Source organism: Drosophila yakuba, chromosome 3R, assembly GCF_016746365.2.
Source record: "Drosophila yakuba strain Tai18E2 chromosome 3R, Prin_Dyak_Tai18E2_2.1, whole genome shotgun sequence".
NCBI classification, from domain to species: Eukaryota; Metazoa; Arthropoda; class Insecta; order Diptera; family Drosophilidae; genus Drosophila; species Drosophila yakuba.
In genome coordinates, this window is record NC_052530.2 from 22,764,126 (window position 1) to 22,781,481 (window position 17,356).

Consider the following 17,356-nt stretch of genomic DNA (forward strand, 5'->3'; position numbering starts at 1 on the left):
TCCTCGTTGGTTTTATTCTTTTTTGTGGGGAGCTGCCAAATTAGTTGTTGCTGCTTGGCCTCTGACCCTCGCGGTTGACAAGCCGCAGGTTGGGTTACATTGCCCAATGGAGTCGCTGCATCTTGTGATCTTCGGCCTGCCACATCCGCGATGTGTAGAGCAAATAATAACAAATCAGTGAAACTAAAGACCGGGGGCAAAAACCTCGAGGAGACCACCCTCGTATTAGCCAGCAAAAAACATATGCTCCGCCTAATCCTAAGCTGTTAAGTAACCCTTTTGGGTTGGCATCGTTTGGTGGCCTTGGGGTGGGCCACTTCTTGGGCGCTTCTTTGCTTTTTAATTGACGACGGCACTTCTGGTGGTGCGGCATGTGCCATCTGCCAGCAGAAGGAGAAGGAGCAGGAGTAACCCCTTTGCAGGACCACTTCTGCTATTTTTTGTACTTTGTTCCCATTGCCGCTGGGCTGTATCTGAGGTTCGATCTTCCATTTCCCATTTTCCATTTTCTATCTTCTGGCTCGGATTGTTTGTTGGCTCGGTTTGGCTTTCTGTCAGCCCAAAACCCTCACTCCCCCCCTCGGTAATCGCCTGCTATTAATTCATTGTCTATTATCAAGAATTTCCATGCCTGACATTGTATGCATTTTGTGCCGCCACTCGAGGAGCATATGCATGTTGCCTGATCCTGTGGATGCGAGTGCTCCTGCTGCTGCTGCTGCTGTTTTTGCTCCTGTTTCCTGGCTCAGTGATGACGGATTTTTAGGAGCAGATTTGGCTACACTGGGATTGGAAGTTAAATAGCACTTTCAATAACTCAACTATCTCTCAACAAGATATCGTAGTAAAGAAACATTAGATACAGATACATTACGCATAAGTATCTTTTCTCAATTAAAGATAAAAACATTTTTTCTAACTAACCTCAGTATAATATTTTCCATAAGGAACCAGTTTCTGCGCCAACAGCCGAAGTAGCATCCCTATTCCAGGCTCTCCTCCAGCTCCATTGTTTGGCCATAACTACATGAGCCGCTGCTACTCTAAGATATTATCGACAGCTCGTCCTCCAACGAGGAGGACTGACTGACTGGCCGGGCTCACCAGCGAGTGCTGCGCCCCGCTCTTCCCTTTCGTCCTTCGTCCTTCGTCCTGCTGGCTTTGTGCCGGCCATTGTCCACTCGAGCTGAGGAGCCTGTGGCTGCGCTATCCTAACCCACCGGCATTGTTGGCCCCTGACAATGGAATGGTGCACAGAGTACCAGCCGAACAATGGACTGGGCACACAAATGGAGGGGGATGCGGCTGGGATGGCGATATAGCTGGCCACACATCCTGGCCATCCTTGTTGCTGTTGACTTTTCGAGTTCGCAGGGCGCACAATGGACAAATTGATATCCAATAATTTAATTTTGTTATCCATTCAGTCGCATGTTGGAAAATAGTTTTGTAATTTGCACTCGGCATGTGTGTAACCGATATTATTGTGCCGCGTGTGTGAGAGTGTGGGTGTGAGTCCTGCGAGTCCTTGGGCCATTGTAAAACCTCTGGCAATGTGCTGGTCATGTGTGTGCATGTGTGGGTATTAGTTTTATTATAATTTTGTTTATCGTGCGACGTGTGTCCGAGTGGGGAAAACAAAAACAGCTCGAACCGCTTGTGTGTAAAAGGATTTCACACTTTTCCGCACACGGCCCTGCCAAATAGTTTTCCCCGGCGATTTTCCGGGCGTCGTGTGGCAGTGCCCTCAAAATAGTGGCAAATAGATAATGATGATACGGATTAACGCTTCGCATTATTATTTGGCCACCGTCCATTGTGCTGACCAGTTGGGAATTGTGAATCGTGGGTGGCCTGTATAATTGCAGTAGTTTCCTATTTGTATTTGTATTTCAATTTCTTTGGGGTGTTTGTGGGCGACCCATTGTTAGCCAGTCGACTTCTCACGAATATACATTGCGTGCTGTGAAAATTGTATATTTACCCAGCTATCTAGGGATTTCCAAACAATGGAAGTTTTGAATTAAATATCCTTATTTATTGATCTCATTAATCAGGCATTTAGCGTAGACCCAAACGATTTAATTGGGTCCCGAATGGAATGCATTGCACAGTCATCAACACAATTGGACTATAAATGACCTCTTCAGCACAGTAATCAGTTCAGTTTGCAGATTAGAGATGTATCTAATCAGTTTTTTAAAATACCAGGTCCCACTATTAGCCGAAAAAAGAGAAACATCGATTTAATTGCTTCATTTAGTTTATTGAATTATTTGTAGATTTATTAAATACTTTAACACAGTGTTTGAAATGTACTTTATCTAAGACATAATATGATATTTAATATAATTATATATATATATGCTCATATTCATATGGTACACACGGATATCTCAATTAGTTGCTTGCAATCAAACAATCACTTACACAATAATCTCATCATCATCATAATATTAATTTCAGCTAAACAAATACATCTTATGGCTCCTAACTGGGATCGAGTGTATGGTATCCTTAGCTTTTAATTCATTAAACGTATTATTATTACGGTCTCTATGTTACAATACTTGTGCTAAGAGTCAAGGGCAAATGTAATTTACACTTCGTTTGGCGGCCGTGCACTGCGAAAAACAGTTGCTCTAAAACCAAGAAGATTTCAGCATGTTTCTGCAATAAAAAACTTCTGTGGTTTCAGCTGTCTGGTGGTATTATGAACATAAATGAGAGCTCTAAAACTGATCGAAGTTTGAGGGCTTTTTTCGCAGTGTAGTAGGGTTGGGCACCTCACTCGAAAGGCCTGAAGACGGACGCCCCGCTGGCCTCCACCTCACTGCCTCAATCCTGGGAGTCGCCGGCATTGCTGGTGCGATCCAAGCCAATGCCACCCGCGCCATTGGACTCGGATTGCTCGATATCCGCCGCACTGAGCACGCCGGGAAGGTAGCCGGTTCCGGCGTAGGGAGCAGTCAGGAATCGCTTGGCGTGCGCCTGCATGAAGGGATGGTAGCGATGGGTGGGCGAACCGAAAACCGAGGGCGGCACCAGCGGCGAGAAGGCGGACTTCATGGGAAAGGGCGGCGAGGGCGGCACTTGCGGCGGCGTCTGGCCCAAATCCTCGCCAGCTAGCATGCACTCCATGGCCTGGAGCACATCGCCGCGGAACCTCTGCATCAGCTGCTCCACATCGCTGCGCCGTCGGTTGGGGAACACCCTCATCAGGACGTCGATGGGCGATCTCTGCTGCTGCTGATGCTGTTGCTGCTGCTGCTGCTGGTGGTGCTGTGGCAGGTGGTTCTGCTGCTGTTGCTGCTGCTGCTGCTGCTGGTGGTGCGGCGAGTGCGCCGGTGGGTGGTGGTGGGCGGGCAGGCCGGCGGCGGCCAGGAACTGCGTGTGGTGGTATGGCAGGAAGCCCTGGGCATGACTGCTGCTGAAGGAACGCAGCAGATGGAGATTCTCGGCGGGCGTATTGGGGGGCGACTGGCTGTCCTCCTTTTTGAGACTGAGATTCTCTGGGGTGGCCTCATCCGGCGCCGAATCCACATCCAGATCGGACTCCGGCGAGCTGGGCGGTCCAGTGCGGGCGGGCGACAAGCTGGCGGTCAGATTGAACAGTCCGGCGACTTTGGGCCGGGGACTACTCGGCGATCCGGACTCGGAGCCCGTGTCCTGGTCGGTTTCGTTTGACAAGGCTGCTCCGCGCTTGGAAACTGCAAGAAGAGATTGCATAGAAGGTTTATACAGATTAGTCTACAGTTCACACGTAAATGGGTTATCTCTCCAGAATTGGCCGTAATAGTTTTCCTACTTATGTATATACTTCCTATTGAGCAATTGATTTTCCCAAGCCCAGGTATTGATTTCCCTGGAGTAGAAGCGATTCAGGTAGCAAGTGGAAAACCGCACAGTTTCCACTTGGCAGCTTAGAGCAAATAAAAGTATCGAGTGTAGAAATGGGCAGGAATTTAATCAGCGGAATCAGGGAATCGCAAACAAAGGTGGTGGATGGAGCAGGGAGATCAGGATGCGATGTTGACATGCCAACGAGGGACAACCTGCTGTTTTTTTCCACAAGTGAAACAAGCTATATGATATTTTTTTCTTTGGTTTGAGTCCGTTGTTTGATTTTGCAGTTGACGAAGCCGCAGTGAAAATTTAATTAAGTCGAGGGTGCGTGGATACCAATACCGAAAATAAAAATTCAAGCGTGAAATCGTCTTGGATTTCATGGCAAATAAAGAGTCTGGTACTTAAATAGACAGGTCCTTCCCGATTGATTCGCGTGAGAATCCTGCTGTGTTTTTCTTTCTCGAGCTGCAGAAAAACAACGTCCTCGGAAAGGGCAAACAAATAGAGACAAGTGAGGTGAGACAGGGGGAGTATCTCACGTTTCTACCCTGGCAGGACCCTCAGCATGGGGTTATCTTATGGGCAATAACCCCCAGCATCCAGAAAGGTCCTTTCAAATGCTCAAAGGACTTGCAACTGTTTGGCGTTTAATGGGGCAGTGGCTTGAGTTGGGATGGCAGGGCAATCCGAGATGATCTGGTTGGCATTGATTGGCTTAGCTCGGATAATAACAAATAATATTGGATAATGTTACAATAACTTTTATTGTTCAGCTCTTGAAAGGATTCTTTGTGCCGAAAAGAGTGGAACAAGAACTTCCAAGTTGGGTAAAGTAGTGTTGTTTTTGATAGACCCGTATTACACAGTTTACCATCTGATATTATAATTATGAAGAAATGGAACAATATTCTAAGAAATTACAATTTTTCTTTAAAAATCTTTCTGAAATGGGGATGCCAAGTCAAGTGCTTTCCTCCTAACGAGGACTTTAACTCGATTGTTGCAATTTGAGCTCCTTGATGTCCTGGTTCTCCCGCCAGCTTGGCTGCAACCCCAGGACCTTTTCACGCGCCGCTTGGCAAAGTGCAGGACTGCAGCTTGGCTGGCTAAGTCTTTGTCAAAACAACACCTATGCCCCGCACACTAGCACCACTTCGCCACTTGCTCACACGCAGCCAAATGCACATGCAACCGCGAGTGTGGCACTTTATGCACCGCTGATTTCTGAACAATCGAAAACAAATTTTTCTTAACGCGCTTTTAACCTGCCCTTCCCCAAAGATGCTGAAGAACTCTTCTCGAGAAGGCCAGGCGTAAAGGGCTTTTAAAGCGGCTGCACTGAAAACAATTTATTTCAATAATTAAATAGCTTTGAATTCATGAAATAATAAAAGTAAATAATGCAACTGTTTAAGCAGTAAGAACATCAAATTAGTCTCTCTAACTGTTTTCTTGATTTTAGAAACGATCCCCTTTGATGAGATGCACTCTGATCTTTAGTAACTTCATTACATAAGTATACCCTTTCATTTCCCTAAGTTACACAACACATTTTTCCCAGTGTACCCTGTGCAGTATGGGTTTCTTGACTCACCAGGACTCTCATCCAGCTCGGTTCTCGTGGGCGAGAAGCCCACGCTGAGGTGCTCGGAACGGGTGCGTCCATCCGTGTCGGATTCATTGCCATTGAACCGCTGCGACTGCGGATGTGGGTGGCTGTGGTGCTGCTGGTGGTGCGCCTGCTGCTGCTGCTGCGACTGCGACTGCTGGTGATGATTGGGTGTGGAGCTGGCCTCGAAGCCGTCGCTGGGTGGCGAGGGAATGCCGCCGTGGAAGACGCCGTTCTGGCCAGATCCGCCGCTGGCCGAACCGCCGCTGCCGCTGTGATTGGGGCTGTGCGGAGTGGGCGTGGCACTGTCGCTGCCATTCTGCTGGCCAGGAACCGAGGTGTAGAGCAGGCCCAGTTCGCGGGCCTCGTTCTCTTCTTGGGCCTGTTGGCGCCGTAGGGCCACCTGCAACAAGGAGGGCATTGGCGGAAAGCGGATCTTTGATCAGTGGAGTGTAACAGGGAGATGCATTAATATGGCTGCGTTTTATTTAATGAAAACAGCGCAGGAGGAGTCATACAATTTGACTTGATATCCAATACACACTTTTAACCAAACTATATGAACCAATGAAGGAATCCGCATGGATCCTCTTCATTGTAATATATTTTTCCCAACTCTGTGCTATATTATTCCTTCTAAATTAAAGTAGAAACCCACCTGAGCAGCCATAACCCGTTGGCGTTCCGCGATTAGAGTGCATTTGGCGCAGACGCAATCCCGCCAGCGGCAATAGCGTTTGTGGCCCTTCAAGGCGCTGACCTGCAAAAGGTACGAAAAAGAGGGTATCCATCGGTTGAGCAATCTCCAGCTGCCAGATGCTATATGCTATATGCCCGTAGGACCTACCACTCCGTGGTTCCTGCAGCGGGCGCACTTGGGCGTCCTCTGGTAGCGTTCCGAGGCGGCTCTCAGGAAGAATGCAGGTGGCAGTGCTCCCAGAACCGGATGCTGCGACATCAGATTCTGCATGTCCACACCCGACGGCAGACTCATTGCGACTTGAAGATCGAAGAGCTCGATTTGTGGATTTGCTTTTGGCCAAGAACTTTTGCGCACACACTACACTTTTGCTTATGATTATGCTATAATTGTTTGTTCTTAGCTTGTATTTTGTATTTTAAATGTTTTATTGGTAAGTTTTTATGTCCGTTTCTCAGAGTAACCACATAGTTCGGTAATTCAATTCAATCCACGCGCGCTGACGACATGACACAGTGAGCCCTCGATTGCAACTGATTCAACTTTTGGCCCAAAGGCCGCAGCGCACGACGCTCGACGTTGCGACGTCGGACGTTCAGCAATGGCGGCAAGCGGCAACATTTACCAATACAAAAGCGGCAGAGGCGGCAGAAGCGGCAGAAGTGGCAGAAACAGCAGAAGCGGCTGGCAAACGAGGGTTGAAAGTGCGCGGATACGCTCGTGGGCATGTACATGGGTTATAGGGGATATACTCGTGTATTCCCGATTCCGAGAGTGTTGCAACCACCTTTGTGCCGCGCAGCTGCTGCCTGTGTGCGTCGGCGTCGCTGCCTGCGCCAACGGCGACGTCAACTGCGACGGCGGCGGCGGCGGAGGGCTGGCAATTAAGAAAAAAGTTTCAAATCTAATTTGGTACTGTATACAAAATTGTGCACTCGAGGCGGCGACGCGGCGTATGAGTAATGTGGCGGGAGAGCACTCCGCACTGGTTGGTTCTCAAAGGGATTTGTGGTGGTGGTGGTAGTGGTAGTGGTGGTAGTGGTAGTGGTGGTGCTTCGATGGTGGTGGTAGTGGTAGTGATGGTGTGGTGCTGCTCTGGTGGTTGTTTGGGGTTTCTTTCATTTTCTTTGTTGCCTTTGTTTCACAATTATTTTTTATGCCGCTCTTCAGCTGCTCAACTGCTTGCTGCTGTGTGTGAGAGCGCTTGGGGCTTTCGGCTTTCGGCTAATGGAATAGCCAACCAAAAGCGTTGTTGTTGCGACCTCGCCGCTGGTTGGCATGGCTAACACACACACACCCACACCAACACATACTGACACACACAACTGACACAGTAGGCAGCGAAGTTGTTGCTTTTCGAGGGGTTTTTTTTGGGGGGTAGCCAAAATTCCCGGGCCACTGTTTGGGAAAAACTAAAGTTTCCACCTTCGTTTGTGGCACATCGCCACTTGCTTTTCATTTCCAGCTGCCGCTGTTCAAATGTCTGAAGTGCTGAAATCTCCATGAATAAAATTGGCAAGCGGAGGTATGATAATTACTTACTTTTAGCAGCTTAAAACAGGAAATTGCTTTCTCATGATACATGATAAAAAAGAACTAGAAGAACAACTAGCTCTGAAACACAGAAATTGATGGATATTCCCCTGCTTCTTAAACAAAATGAATAACAAATAAAAACCTATCAATTCAAAAGGATATACAATGTGACATCAATTTGCTACTTGAAACTATTTGAAAAGAACCAAAACCATTTTACATAAGGAGTCCTTTACATAATGTGGCGCATATCCCGCTGCGTTGGAATGAGAGTTTTTGTTATGTAATTTGTACTTCTTTTGGCAGTGGGTTGGGTCTGGCCTATTGGAATGTTACAAAATAATTGCAATTGAAACAAACTGAGCACTCGTACGGAGCGAGCGAGACAGCCACGTGTGCGAAGGAGCGCGAAGGTGCGCGCGCCTGTCTCTCACTCTCTCTCTCCCGTTCTCAGCGACTGTCTCTCTGAGAGATTCCCGCTCTCTCGCCAAAGAGACTCCGCCCACGAAAAGGGGAGGAGCCATAGGACTCACGCATACACTGCAGAAATAGAAGAACATAAAGCGGCTACAATGTTGTACAAGTTGGCCAAAAGAAACAAGTTTCCAGTCTGTGTCTGTGTCTGTGTGAGTGTATATGTGCGTGTGTGAGTGTGAGTGGCCCAAGGACCTCTACACACACTCACACCGGGAAATAGGGGGCAGTTCCAGTTCCGCTGGCTTCGTCTTTTTGGCCAGGTCACAGTTGTTGGCAACAGTAAATGGCCAGAAGTTGCTGCTGCTGCTGGCGCTGTTACCGTGGAGCTACTGGTGTTTTGCGCAGGGCCAATTTCTCGCATTTTAACTTTGTTTAAAGTGCGCCTATGTACACACACTCGCACACACACGCACACACACACACACATAGACTGCTGCCCTGGGTGGCCACTTATAAAGTGTTTTTACTGCGGCCAAATATGCAAATTAGTTGAGCAGCGCTGGAGATGACAACTTACTTAGTTGTTGTTGCTGCAGAGAGAGAAAATAGTAGTGGGTATTAAAGCAAAGTGGAGAAAAGCTGTAAGACAACTAGAACTTCTGCAAGCCTAGCTTTTCAATATCTATAAGATTGCTTAATTAAGGTATGCGTAATGTAAAGATGGTAAGTAAGACATGGAAATGATAGAATCAAACATATCTTCTTAAGAATAAGAATATAATGTTTTAATAACAATTCACTTAACAGTACACTTATTCAAGTGTACCCATTTTCTTTCTGTGCACTGCTACCAACAAAAGCTGAAACATGTCCATTATGTCGTCGGCTTGGCTGGCTCTCTTCACGCTTCAGCGGCCCCCGATGGCGGAAGCGGCGGGGTGGGGTGGCACTGGGAGGGGTTGGCGGTACCTTGGGGGCGGGGCAGTGCTCAGGGAGTGCGGAGAGGGGAGAGAGGGGGTGAACGGGCGGCGGCGGTCCAATACAAACAATAAGAGGCGCGCACACAGTGGCACACAGTAATCATCAACAGCCAAGGCAACATGCGCAGCATGGCAACAACAATGGAAATGAAATCAACAAAATCGTAGCAAGAAATGGAAATCAATCAAATAGATACGGGGAATTATGAATGCTCTACCTAACAGGCTCAAAGGACTCAAGGGAAAGAAATCTAGATCATCGAAAAAGGGATAGGCAAATAGCAAATCAATTTAGGTGGATACATTCCTTTCTGTTTCTTTCATTACTTTTAGAAATATTCCAAAAGTGGTTTAGAATAGGAAATCTGGCATTAATAGTTTATAAAAACCTCCTTAAGATATTCAGCCTGATATGGATGTACTATACTTATTGAAACTACTATCATAGCTAATAAAAGTATTCAATAAGAACTTGAAAGAGTATTTATCAGGTGTCTGCATGAAGTAAAGAAGACGGGCATGCGGTGTAATAAGTAGCCGTTGGCCATCGACGAGGAAAGTTGGAATCACGGCGGGATCATTGCTACTTTACTTAACCCGGGTCTCGACTTGACCACATACTCCCAACCCAACGACGCGGCCCTCGGTGCTCTTTTGATGACTCCGACGGATGGACATCTCAAGTGGCCAACTCGACTGCTTCTGATTCAGTGGGTAAAAACAAAAAAAAAAAAAACAATAAAAAAAAAACAGAAAAAAGGAGGCTCTGTGGTGGGGGAACAATGGAAAAGTGCCTTAAAATGTTGACAAATATTTAACGTGCAGTGGCCGCAAAATTATTTGATCAAGACCCCCGAAAATATATACAAAGAAAGATCTTTTCACTCGGGACATGGACACAGACAAATACACAGGCAAACACACATCGAGATATTGTACAAAATTAAAACTGAAACTTGAAGACATGCGGCTAATGAGATTTCCTTGCGTCATTGCCCCATTCATGCGTTTCGATTGCGATTTGTTTGCTTTGTGTTTTTGGTTTTCAGTTTTCGATTTTTACTTTTTGGTTTTTGGTTTTTGGATTGTGATTCGGCTCTTGGCTTCTTTTGGATGCCGCGACCCCAGCCATCCAATGTTTGAGCAATCGGCGGATACGATTGTCTCTAGTTCTCAAAGGTCGCCCCCAACTCCACTCTCTCTCCTTCCCTTGGACATGGATAGAACTGTTAGCTGGTAACTGGTAACTGGGAGCTGGAAACAAGGAACTTGGAACTGTCAGCGGCAGTTGGTTTTGAACAATGCAGGCGACGGCGGCACTCCAAAGTGGACAGGGTCGAAAAAAGTTAATTTAATTTCGAGTGTGTGCAACAATTGTCGTTCGTCCTGCGCCCTTCGTCCTGCGGTTATCCCTTTCAGCCGGAGAATAACAATCGCAGCTACGGAGAGGACACTGAACCACACTCAACCACCCACACAGCAGCCCGCCCACTTTGCATATTGTTTTACAAGACTGCAGGCTTCGGAATCGCTCCTTCGACTTATCTTCGACGCAAAAGAAAATCTCATTAAATAACTTCCTGCGCTTTCAAGTCCTGCCAGCATCCTGTGACAGAATATCCTCGGCAGCAGCAGCAGAAGCAGAGGGAGAGGGAGAGACAGCTGAAAAGCTGAAACTTTGAACTCTCATGTATTCGGATTCGTTCAGCGAGCCATGAAATTACATTTTGCTTTTCTTGCGGCGGAAGTCTTGCTCTTCTTCTTCCTCTTCTTGCGGAAGAAGCTAGCAAGAAGCAGCACACGTCGACCGGAAACCCATGGAAACGTGAAATTTTGTTAAAAGTTCAAGGAAACTTTGTGTGCAACTGGGCTGGGCTGTGCTGCCATTTTGTCAAGTGAAATCTCTGCTGGCAAGTTGCTAGAATTATTGTGTTGTGTCACATGCAGATGCGCACAATGGGGGCCAAGATAATAGGACTAGTACACGGCTAAGAGGTTAATACACTTTATTTCCTACAATAACTGCCAAACAAAACCCTCTCATATGACACACGCCAAAAGGAGAAATAACCCAAAATTAGTCTCACAAAAAACGCCATATCACATTCTCCTCCCAGCCGGAAACTCAAATTTCAAACAACAAATGGCTCAAGCAGCTCACAATTTATACAATATTGCGAATTCCGGCAGCCGAGCATTTGACACCTCCAACAGGCCGATTATATAATCGTTAACTGCAGTTTTCCAATCTATCCAATCATCCCAGTCCTTATCCCATTCCCATTCACATTTCCCACTCTCAGCCGGGTAATTCGAGCTGGCCAGGAGATTCAGTTCCTGACTTTGGCCATTGACACGCTCCCAGGGTGTTAATATAATTTTCACCCAACTGTCTGCATATATATGTTCTGTATAATTCCTTGAAATTCAAACAAGAACCGAGTGCCGGGGGAGAGAAATTGAGAGCTCTATGGAGTTAGGAGATGGTAATCATGACCATTGTTTTGGGCCACTCGCATAAACACTGTTTCCTATTTTTTAACCCCGCTATCTAACCCTCAGTTGAGGACTCTCGCCCCTCCCTTGAATAGTAATAATAGTGGAGTTGCACGCCCCTTTGAGGCAACTGTTATTAGTTCCCATCGAGCTCACTACTTACCACCCGACATGCCCATGTAGTGCTCGACATCATCCCAATCCCATTCCAATCCCAATCCTGGAGTAATGACATCTTTGCGTCGCCGGGGGCATTTTTTAGTTTTTCAGCTCGACGGCCAGCTGTGAATTTTATTTGATTTAATTAAATACGATTGCATGGGCTTGCATAATGGCCGTCGAATTGACAGTTGGCCACTTGGATCGCTCCTCGTTTTAAATGGGTGAAAGTCGGCGATTCTATAGCATTTATGTAGCTCTAAATTAATATTGAAAATCGGGGGATTGACTCGTCTTATCGCACTGATAACGGGTCAAGTGCAATGTCGTGCCAAACGGCAGCTTTAGTAATCTAATTTCAATTTATACAGAGAACAACTAGCATCTTAGTTTGTATTTATAAAATATAGTATTTCCAGTAGCAGATCGTCATAAATACTCAATAAATTGTGTGAAATCTGTGGAATACAAAATCCAAAATCAAGCTGAAATATGATTGCTTTGTGAAACAAAACATAACGTAATATACATTACATATGCAAGAGATAGAAGCAATATATATGTATTTTTTATAATTATATTTTTCCACAGTGTAGCTTTTTAGTTAGCTCGTAAAATCAATACAAGGCTAAATTATTTAACTCATTATCTTTAAGCAGCCGATGCATTCATATTTCACGAAACAGGAAGTAAATTTCAGAGAGATTTAGAAATCATTTAGTTCAACACATTGCTTGATTATCGGAAAATCTATTCAATAAACAAGTTAATCGACAAACAGCTTTTGCATAGCAAATAGAGCTGAGCAAATGCTCACTTCGATTCCAGTCCAAGTCTGGGTCTCATCCCACACTTATCAGCTGGCGGGGATGCAATCAAACAGTGTGGTTGGGAACTGGACTGTAGCGATAAGCAGAGCTGAACTCTTGACACAGAGAGAACCTAATGCTATAGAGCTATAATCATATAGATATACCTACATCCAGCGATCTGCAGCTATAAAGCCAGGCACTTTGCCGTCGGCGGCTCAGTTCAGAACCTCAACTTCGCCGCGATCGTGCAACTATATCCCAATATGCTCAAGTATCTGATTGTTGCTCTTGCCCTGTGTGCTGTGGTGTGTATAGTATATACTCGTATATAATCAATTAAATGTGAACGAACTAATCTGACTGGGACTTGAAATGTGAAATATTCAAACTCAAAACAAATCAGTGCAAGAAATGCCAAGTTCAAGTCCAGATTTTTAGAACTGTGCTCATAAAATGAAAAGTTTAGTGTGCTTACATTTATTTTCAATGCTACAAAGTCTCACAGTTTTGCAACTACAGTTTTGTAACTACAGTTTTGCAACTACAGTTTTGCAACTACAGTTTTGTAACTACAGCTTTGCAATACAGTTTTGAATAATTTATCATTTATTTAACGCAGGTCTGAATTCCGATCAGAGTTGACTCAATGTGTACCTTGATATAGGGGGTTACAAAACAAATTGATCAGAGACATAACAAAACAATTTGTAGTCAAGCAAAAAACAATGAATCATTTATATATATTTCTTGAGAACAAAAACCACATAAATAGTTATGAAATGCTATAGATCTGATTTAAGTTATCTTACTAAGTTGGTATACTAGAGTTGTAAGAGTTACTGTGTTTTTGGGGACTAACTGAGTGAACCCTCTTTACAAACAGGTCCATGCCGACGACTGGACGCCCAAGACTGGCGAGGAGATCAGGAAAATCCGCGTGGAGTGCCTCAAGGAGAATCCCCTTAGCAACGAACAGATCGCCCAGCTGAAGAACTTGATCTTCCCCAATGAGCCGGATGTGCGCCAATACCTGACCTGCTCGGCCACCAAGCTGGGCATCTTCTGCGACCAGATGGGCTACCACGCCGACCGCCTGGCCAAGCAGTTCAAGATGGACCTGTCCGAGGAGGAGGCCCTCCAGATCGCCCAGAGCTGTGTGGACGACAACGCGCAGAAGAGTCCCACCGACGAGTGGGCCTTCCGCGGACACCAGTGCATGATGGCCAGCAAGATCGGTGACAAGGTCAAGGCCTTCGTGAAGGCCAAGGCGGAGGAGGCCAAGAAGAAGGCCGCCTAAGTATTGTTGTTCCGTTTGCCGTCTGCCCCCTAATAAAGTGTGTTCATCTGTTTGTGCTGGAATGCAACCATTCGAATGGGATAGTTTATTGATTCTAGGCTAAGCAGGCAACAGGCAAAACCACAATACAAGTGCACCGAACTAGGACTACTGAGCGTGTGGGTGGTCTACGTGGGGGGTATTGGAGCTACGGAGGATCGGGGGATTCCCTGTGCGGTATCCTAAGCATCCCCGCCCTCAGATATGGTCTTCATGGCCACATTGATGTGCTCCACCAGCGGCAGCTCGCTGTCCAAAGCCGGGTTGCGGAAGCTCTCCAGGAAGTAGCAGGTCTCGGTGCCGCCGGGATTGGGGAATTCCTTGGGCAGGAACGACGGATCCCGCGGCTGCAGGTCGAACTCAAAGCCCTCGTGCTTGGTCAGCCAACTGAAAGGATCAAAATAGAATGATATAGAGGACGATTGAGGTAAAGAAGCGTCCACCACTCACTCCTTGGTGGTTGGGCTGACATTGATCTTCAGCGCCTCGCTGCCCGACTCGAACTTGTTGGCGATGGTGACGCTGTGCCCGAAGAGGCAGTACCTGGGCATCTTCCTGCCCACCACACCCGCCAGAACGGTGCCCGTGTGCAGGCCGATCCTCATTTTGATTTGCTCGCCGTCGTGGGTGATGTGCTTCGAGCAGGCGTCGATCATCTTGAGAGCCATCCAGGCCACCTTGTGGGCATCGTAGATGGAGGCTCGGTGCAGTCCGCTGGCCACGCAGTAGGCATCTCCGATGGTCTCCACCTTGTACACATCGAAGAAGTCGCAGAACTCGTCGAAGTCCTTGTACAGCCCCTCCAGCATGCTGATCACCATGAAGGGTGTGGCCCGCGAGCAGATGCTGGTGAAGCCGACGATGTCGCTGAACAGGATCGTGACATCGGGATACGTCTTGGCATCGATGGAGGAGCCCAGCCAAAGCTTCTCGGCGATCTCCGCGGGAAAGATGAGGTGCAGCAGGCTGACGTTCTTCTTTCGCTCCTTGGTCACCGCCGAATTGGCCTCCTCAATGCTGTTCTTGATCTTGTCCATGCGCCGGCGCAGACCATCCTGCGCCCTGGCCTGTTCGCCCACCAGGATCACCTCCCTGGTGGCGTCGTGCAGCGGTATGTCCGAGATGAAGAGTCCGTTGCAGGTCAGCCCGTCCAGACCGTCCAGGAAGGGGGATCCGATGAAGAGCAGCGAGTTCGACTCGGGACAGTGCACCATCTGACCCTTGATCTCCAGTCCAATGGCCGGGAAATCCACAGCTCCCGGCGGATTATTCAAGCCGATCAGAAAGGGCGTGTAGGTGCGCCGCACGATGTCCCGGAATTTCATGGTCAATCCCTTGGGTCGCTTGAAATCAAAGTAGGTGGTCGCTTGGCAACCAAAGTCCGCCATGTAGGGCTTGTACAGCTTGCTGAATCCCCTGCCCAGCTGCACCAGCTCCAGCTGCTCGTTCATGATGAAGTGCCAGGGAAACATCTTGCAGAAGCTGGACGAGTTCATTTGCAGATCGGAGGCGTTGCTCGAGTTGCTCCTCTGCACCGTTTCCGGTATAGTTTTGCTCACGGAAGTGGGACGACCCATCAGCATGGTCTGCGAGTTATCCTTGACCAGCGAGAAGAGGTAGCGATACCGTCGAGCATCGCCCTCCACGGGCTCGATCTTGATGTTCACATCCACCTTGTACAGCATGCGGGTGAGCGCCTTCAGCGAGCCCAGAAGCAACCAGGCAATCACTGGGCGCTCCGAGGTGAAGATCAGCTCTCCCTCGCCGGCACACACGAATCCGGTATCGGTGACATCCTCCTGCTTATCAAAGAGCTCTCAGTTTAGCATTTGGTAATAACACTATCTTAATAACTGACCTCCTGCAGCTTCAGCACATCGTAAACGCCATCGAGGGAGCCCAGGAACTCCTGGAGATCGGTGCCCAGGCAGCGAAAGGCTCTTTCAATGATGCCCGTGCAGCAGCAGGTGATCAGCTCCTCGCCGAGCAGCACCAGGATCTCGCTGGCACTGGCCTCGTCCATCTTCAGCAGCAGCTCCTGGATGTCCGCCAAGTAGTCGTAGTTGGCGCAGCTCTTGAAGACTTGCGGATCCAGTTTGCTAAGGTGTATAGAATAAAATATTATTAAATATAATATCCAGTAGACTTTACTTACAGCTTGTGGATATTGGGCCAGTTCTGGCGGTACTTGGCCACCAGAGACGTAACTGCCGTGTTGAGATCCTCGTTCGATGGCGCCGTCAGCAGCTGGATGGCCATCTGGAGGTGCGTGAGGGTCAGGGCGTCGTCCGAGAGCTCCTCATCCTCGAGCGCCCAGTGGCCACCGGGCTCGGCGATAACCGAGGGCTGGCGTGTCAGCGAGTCCGCTCGCCTGAAGAAAGGACACGCCATGTCGCGTGCTCGCCGCTCAGGTGGCCTCTAATCGATCTATTTCGGGAATTTAGTGGCGGAATTAGTGGCTTGTATAAACAATTCAATTATTGAACGCAAATCAATCGGGTTTCCTTGTTAGGAGCTTTCAATTCATTTTGCCTGAATTCGTTTCTAACTACTTGCATAATTTTACATGCTAATTAGAGACCTTTTTCAATACTTTTAAAACCCCATTAAGAGCTTTCAATCAGTCCAAGTGAAATTCTAATTGAGATAAGGGTTTTCCTCGGAGATACAGCCATTAAATCGATGTGTATCGTGCCTTTTCCGCCCGGGGCTTTTCTCTGCTCGTTTCTCAAGTTCAACGTGCACTTGTGTGAGTGGGCGGATGGCTGGTTGGGTGGCTCGGTGGTTGGGTGGGTGTCGTGCTACGTGCACCACCCACTGGTGGCCCACATAGATAGGCCCGTGTCCCTGCAGTGTCTTGTGTGGCCAACTCGAGTGGCTTTCCTCCTTGGAGGTCAAGTGTGTGGCAGTGCTTCTTTATTTCGTTCTTGGCAAGGATCCCACTCGTCGTGCTTTCTGCCCAGTCGCATTACCATAATTTCATTTTGCATAATTTACGAGCGCTGCTCCTGCTCCTGCCCCCAATCCCCGCCAGCTGCTGTTGCCCGATGTGTGTCACACTGGTCAGCTTTAATTTTCACCACCTCCTCCTTTCTGCAGGAGTGTGTATTTGCCTACAGGAAGCGCCCCCCCCACGGATACACAATTTTCCAGCTCAATCGCAAGGATTTTCCACTTGGGCCACTAGAATGCTTAGTACTAGCATACTTTTGGGCTAGCACTTACTTGGTTTAGAAAATAAAAATGTTTTCACTGGCCTTTTGGTTATTTGTTCACTTTAAAGCGGTAGCAGAATTGTTGTGGAAATTCTTGGAGCGCTGAGGAATTTTTTCGCACGCCTGAAAAATGCCACAATCCGTAACGGAATGAACTTTTGGCCAAAATAAGGTGGCGAAAAAGTCCACAGCCCGTTAAGCTTTGCGGAGAAAGCTTCGGCAAGTGAAAGTGTGCAGAGGTTGTTGC

At 47.5% G+C, this 17,356-nt stretch overlaps 3 protein-coding genes across 3 annotated transcripts; 1 reads left to right on the plus strand and 2 right to left on the minus strand.

The window, feature by feature from the left end:
• Positions 1 to 2,245: 2,245 nt before the first annotated feature.
• On the minus strand, positions 2,246 to 7,183 carry LOC6538026 (doublesex- and mab-3-related transcription factor A2). Its single transcript, XM_002098525.3, has 4 exons — positions 6,306 to 7,183; positions 6,117 to 6,218; positions 5,444 to 5,861; positions 2,246 to 3,710 (listed from the first exon to the last, which is right to left on the minus strand). The coding sequence occupies exons 1-4, from the start codon at positions 6,450 to 6,452 to the stop codon at positions 2,839 to 2,841; spliced, it is 1,539 nt and encodes a 512-aa protein (XP_002098561.1). The 5' UTR covers positions 6,453 to 7,183; the 3' UTR covers positions 2,246 to 2,838.
• A 5,529-nt stretch (positions 7,184 to 12,712) lies between these two features.
• Positions 12,713 to 13,931, plus strand: LOC6538027 (general odorant-binding protein 99a). The gene is made up of 2 exons (XM_002098526.3): positions 12,713 to 12,863; positions 13,442 to 13,931. Exons 1-2 carry the CDS (start codon positions 12,822 to 12,824, stop codon positions 13,853 to 13,855), a joined length of 456 nt encoding a protein of 151 aa, XP_002098562.1. The 5' UTR covers positions 12,713 to 12,821; the 3' UTR covers positions 13,856 to 13,931.
• Positions 13,906 to 17,278, minus strand: LOC6538028 (head-specific guanylate cyclase). Its single transcript, XM_002098527.3, has 5 exons — positions 17,120 to 17,278; positions 16,050 to 16,321; positions 15,753 to 15,993; positions 14,345 to 15,693; positions 13,906 to 14,281 (listed from the first exon to the last, which is right to left on the minus strand). Exons 2-5 carry the CDS (start codon positions 16,283 to 16,285, stop codon positions 14,077 to 14,079), a joined length of 2,031 nt encoding a protein of 676 aa, XP_002098563.1. The 5' UTR covers positions 16,286 to 16,321; positions 17,120 to 17,278; the 3' UTR covers positions 13,906 to 14,076.
• Positions 17,279 to 17,356: the final 78 nt, after the last annotated feature.